Genomic DNA, 5,534 nt, shown 5'->3' with positions numbered 1-5,534 from the left:
ATATCAGTTGTAATACTTTTTTATATTTGGGAGCGGAGAGAGTTCGGTGTTTCTATATGATCCTGTTCCGGCGAAGGAAGGTTGATGGCGTGTGTGCATGCGTCGTTCTGGACGGTCAGAACACAGGATAGGAACCCGTGTAGGAGTTCTGTTGGGGCAATTTCATACTTTCCTAGTCTCTAACGGAGTTTGTGTGTGGTTCTATTTCAAATTCCGTGAAAATTTTGATTAGGGTCCATATCTGCAAGGGGAACGAATTTGAACCAAAACTTCGAAGTTTTTAAAACCCATGTACTTGACCAGCTTAATTAAGACCGTTTAAAACTTTCATAAGACAAGACTTTGGAATGTCAGTGATATAACTTTTTTTTCCGCTAGCAAGATACTATTATAATGCATTAGTTGATTAAAACTGTACCACATCTGCAAAAAGGAAAAAATAATTATACACAAGTACACGAAACAAAGTTTAACTCCGGGATACATGCGAGCATACTAGCTAATTACTCAAAGTACAAGTTAACTGTAGAAAAAAAATCTTAAGTAGGTAGGACTAGTACTTTTCTCTGACAGTAACTAAGTGCATATCTCATTCGTCTTCCTGTCATACTCCAACCACCGGCACTTACATATTTTAAGTCTCTCAGCCACTTCACTCATGGTGGGTCTGTCGTTCACATCGTCCTTGAGACACTGCACCGCGATCTTGCCCACCTCCTCGAGGCACTCCTCGTTCTCCTTCGCACCAGATGCAACCTTCGGATCAAACATCTCCCTCGCCGCCCCGCCCATGGAAGCCTTGACATAATCCAGTGGCAGGCTCTGGTTCCCGTCATACCTTGTTTTTTTCCTGGTCACGAGCTCCAGCAGTACGATGCCAAAGCTGTACACGTCGCTTTTCTCGGTGAGCAGCCCGGTCTTCATGTACACGGGGTCGATGTAGCTGCTGTCCCCGACCACCCAGTTGGTATGGTCCTTGTCAATGGACATGAGCCTCGACGTCCCGAAGTCTGACACCTTGGGCACGAACCCGTCATCCAGGAGGATGTTGCCCGACTTCACGTCTCCATGGAGGATGGTCCTCTGGCTCGCCTCCGAGTGCATGTATCCGAGGGCAACCGCTGAGTAGATGGCAATATCCAGGCGTTTTTCCAACGGGAGAGGTTTCTTATTATCGCCGTGGAGTACGTCATGGAGGCTCCCCCTGGGCACAAACTCGTAGACCAGCATGGGCACCTCCGTCTCCAGGCAACATCCTAGCAACTGGACCAGGTTCCGGTGGCTGATATTGGACTGGATCGTGATCTCATTCGCGAAGGACTCCTTCTTCCAGTCCTGGTTGTTGGGGATCGAGCATTTCACGGCGACCCGTGCACTGTCTCCAGCGCTGATGGTTCCCTTGTAGACCTTGCCGAAGGCGCCTTGGCCGATGATGTCGCAGTAGTTATGTGTGATGTGGTCTAGCTTCTCCTTTGTGAAGATCTCGATCTTGAGACTTTTGAGTAACTCTCCACCGTTCTTATTGAACCGGTCCCTCAACTTTCTTTTCTCACGTTCCATGTGTAAGAATATTAGTAGCACAGCGAGTAATGCAATGGCACCGATTGTTCCTGCAGGAGGACATGTGTCACGTGAACTTCCATGTTTTTTTTACCTAGTGATGATATGTACCGTAACATTTTGCCATTTCTTGAATGATCGAGAAACAATTATGTCTAAGTCATATTTAACAACAAGCAGGGGCTAAACATGAGATTCACAGAAGTACAAAGAGATAAGAAGATGTTGATTGGATGGCTACACGACCGTCGATTGAGCCATAGACATCAATGTACTATTTATTAAATATTGAAATTCAGTGGAATAGGAATATGTTTGTATGGTGAAAAAATATAGTACCGTATGTTAATAGATTTCAAAACATAATTATTAGTTTCCAAACTCCACTGAGCTCTTTAATATTTTTTTCTTCTGACAGTACATTTAATAGTTTCTAAACAAATCCAAAACTAACATGGAAATATGTTTGCTAGATTTCATGGGAAAATGTTTTCGAAGGTGCCCTGCACAGCAACGACAAATATGTATGCATGATGACCTAAAATTAGCAAACAATGACATCATTACTTACATTATGTACCATCATGTACATTTTATTTTTCAACGCAGCTCACAAATAAACCATTTTAATTTCTCACGTCTATACCATAGGATTTGTTTATTTTTCTTAAAAATAATGAGAGCATTACCTATTACTGCCACTGCAGCCGTGGACACGATGGGTTCACAACCCTTGTAACTTTTACCATCACCTCTTCGTCCGAAATTGCATTTACACTCATAACCACCTTCTCTATCATGGCATGTCCCGCCGTGACAAGGATACATGTTCTTGTACATTGTTGACTTTGGGGATCTCCGCAGCTCGCACTCATTAATATCTGAAGATGTATGAGGAATAATGCATATGATCAGTTTGGTGAATACAAAAACAATGACAAAGCTCACCGATATTTATTCTTAAGTTTTCTATTCTTAAAACTATGATTGAGCATTAAAAAAATCCTGAGATGTCAAATCATACACATTACATTTTCATACTGGTAACATGCAATACAATCTAAATATTGCAAATTACTCACTTTTGCAAGGAATGCACAATATTAATGGTAGCATCTGGAAAAATGAAGTTCCTTTAAATAAATTATTATAAAAAAATGCAATGAAGTAACAAACTTGTGCATCCATCTTTTATGTATGGATTGCCGGTGTATCCCTTGGAGCATCTGCAGAAATAGCCATGTTCTCCATTACTGGCATTTACACAGTAGCTCTGGGTGCTAGCACAAGCGCCATGGGAAAGATTCTCATTGTTATCCCCTTTTGGCGCCGATGGGCATGTTCCATTCCTAATTGCCCAGTCAAGAACAACTGGAATGACTCTGTCGCCTCCAAGTCTATTGAGGAATGTCATATTCCCAGTTAGGTCACTTTTTGTGAAATTGTACCTATTCAACAAATTCAGCCGTTAGTACAGGTAAAGATTTTTCAACTTGCAATGTATATATGTAAATATATATGTCTAGACTAACAACACGACAATCCGTACAAAATGTGTAACATCTATAAAATGATGGGTGAGACTAGAAAGCGATAATACATTTAACCATACTATGCGATGTCACCCATCCGCTTTCACACATGCACACAAGCATGACATCACTAAGACTCTTCTATCTCTTTAACTGACAAACTTATTCAGGATCTGCTTTCACCATTGGTTCGTTGCCACAAGATCTTCCAAAGTAGATCCCATGGTTACATGTTTCTATGTTTTTTCTTCTGTTTAGTAATTACCAAGTTATAGTAACCTCATTACTAAGTTATAGGAAGGTCATAGTAACTTGGTTAGTAGTTTACGGAATGTTACTCTCCACCCATGTAAAACATGTATGATAATACTTTTATGGTGAAATATCATCTCTTAATCCTTGATAACACTTCAATACTCACTCTTTAGGGCTTGCATAAATATTTTACATACTTTTTCGCAGGAGAGTTTGAAACAACAAAAGAAGGTCCTGCTCTTTTAAACATATTCTCACGATTATCTATTGGGCACTAATAGGCGCCGGCGCACCGGCCCAAATTTGGGCCGGTCGCACGGCAGCCACACGATGCGTGCATCCCGCGCCTCACGATTCAGCGCCCCCTCCCCCCTTGCCCCGCGTCGTTGGGAGAGAGAGAGAGAGGCTGCGGCGAGCGCCCGCGCCCCTCGTCGTAATCCCCTCGCTAAGATTGAAGCACCACACGCGCTTGCGTTGGCCTCCCGCGCTCACGTTGACCCTCGTCGTAATCCCCTCGCCAGAGATTGTCGCCAGATGTAGCACGCGATCTCAGCAAAAAAACGAAGTCTTAGCAAAAAGCAGCGATGGTTGCAACAAAAAAACATAGTCGCCGCCGTCGAGCCTGCTGCTCCACCATGAAAAAAGGATGTAGCAAAAATCCTCGAAGGATGTAGCAAAAACTGCAATGGTTGCAGCAAGAAAGTCGCCGCCGTCACGAGAGTCAGCTCGGCCGTGGATGAATGTAGCAAAAAATTAAAACGGTTGTAGCAAAGCAAATCACCTGTTGCTGGAAAAACATATACTGGTTGCAACAAAAAAGAAGAAGCAAAAGAGCATCATGGTCACCATGGTCACCAACTCACCATGGGCGCCGTCAATGAAGAAGCCAGTTCCAGCAATTCTGGACGCCGGTTCCAGCAATCTCTGCGGCTGGTTGCAGCAAAATGATACGCTCATGACATCGATTCCAGCAAATCGAGAAGCCGATTCCAGCAAATCTCGACGCTGGTTCCAACATTAACACAACACACCCCGTTGTAGCTTCTGCGCGTTGGTCGTGGCTTTTTCGCCGGCCGGTTGCAGCTTTTCCATGGCCCGTTTGTAGCACGGGTTGTTGCCACCATTGTAGCACGCACAACCGGTAATCCTGCCGGTCGGTGCTTCCGCTCCGGCCAACAGCGACGACGGTACATCCCAGCTTGCAGCTCTTTTACTCCATTCACCGCAGCGATGGCCGCTATCGAGCCGGTGGCCGCATGGTGCGTGGAGGGAGGGGGCAGGGAGGAGCAGAGGTGTTGTAGCGCAGGGCGAGGGAGAGGATTGATCTGGTAGATGAAAAGACACTCTTTCTTTGTACCAAGAAAAAGCCACTCTTCATGTAAGGAAAGTCAAAGGAATTTGAACCTGGTGGTTCACTCTTCTGCCATGTTTCAGCATGTATCCAAGAAAGAGCCACTCTTCATGTAATATAAGGTAAGTCAAAGGAATTTGAACCTGGCGGCTCACTCTTCTGCCATGTTCCAACAAAGAAACATATATGTATCCCATGATTAGTATCATTATACTATGTTTCTGTCCTTTGGCATATACTAGCAAAAGGGCCCGTGCGTTGCAACAGGATAATAAAATTGTAGTCTTCAAATCAAGTTCCAAATATTCACACTCCATGTCTATACACGTATTTGAATATTTGTGCACCAACCGGCGCGCATGTGGGCGTAAGGCACGTGCATTCTAACATGCTCACAATGGATCGATATGTTCGACTTGATCCTTGATTTGTGTTTTTTTAATACATCCTCAATGCGTGTTGTCAAACATGATATCGTTTCGGGTACATGGCGTGTATAAGGAGGAGTTCACCACCACCGAAGGAGTAGTTGGTTAGATGAATATCTTGTAATCTTTATCTTCTTATCTCTAGCCTTTCTTCCTTTCCAAGATGTAAATCTCCTAACAACTTTGTACGGGTGATTGGGCTCGCAACCCCTCTATATAACACGCAACACGTCTACCAGGATCGGTAAGACGTTTACCGCAAGTCGCACATGGTATCAGAGCCTTCTTCTTCCACTAAACCCTAGCCTACCCATCTCCATCAAGTGCGCAGCCATGTCTTCCTCCTCCGCCTCCTTCCAGTCGTCGCTCAGCGGTGGAGTCCCGGAGAAGCTCTCCCGCACCAACTAT

General features: G+C 44.2%; 1 protein-coding gene across 1 annotated transcript; it reads right to left on the bottom strand.

Annotated features, from left to right (window-relative positions):
* Positions 1 to 382: 382 nt before the first annotated feature.
* On the bottom strand, positions 383 to 2,989 carry LOC119367103 (wall-associated receptor kinase 1-like). Its single transcript, XM_037632717.1, has 3 exons — positions 2,737 to 2,989; positions 2,250 to 2,441; positions 383 to 1,610 (listed from the first exon to the last, which is right to left on the bottom strand). The coding sequence occupies exons 1-3, from the start codon at positions 2,972 to 2,974 to the stop codon at positions 577 to 579; spliced, it is 1,464 nt and encodes a 487-aa protein (XP_037488614.1). The 5' UTR covers positions 2,975 to 2,989; the 3' UTR covers positions 383 to 576.
* Between the last annotated feature and the right edge of the window lie 2,545 nt (positions 2,990 to 5,534).

This window comes from Triticum dicoccoides, chromosome 2B (assembly GCF_002162155.2).
Source record: "Triticum dicoccoides isolate Atlit2015 ecotype Zavitan chromosome 2B, WEW_v2.0, whole genome shotgun sequence".
NCBI lineage: Eukaryota > Viridiplantae > Streptophyta > Magnoliopsida > Poales > Poaceae > Triticum > Triticum dicoccoides.
The sequence above is the reverse complement of the archived record's forward strand: the minus strand, read 5'-3'. Positions and strand labels throughout refer to the sequence as shown.

Excerpts from the sequence above, each read along its gene's own strand:
- LOC119367103 (XM_037632717.1), bottom strand. The coding sequence starts at position 2,974 with ATGACATTCCTCAATAGACTTGGAGGCGACAGAGTCATTCCAGTTGTT. Across the intron at positions 2,442-2,736 it reads CATAAAAGATGGATGCACAA|ATATTAATGAGTGCGAGCTG; the intron begins GTTTGTTACTTC and ends ATACATCTTCAG. Across the intron at positions 1,611-2,249 it reads GGCTGCAGTGGCAGTAATAG|GAACAATCGGTGCCATTGCA; the intron begins GTAATGCTCTCA and ends GTCCTCCTGCAG.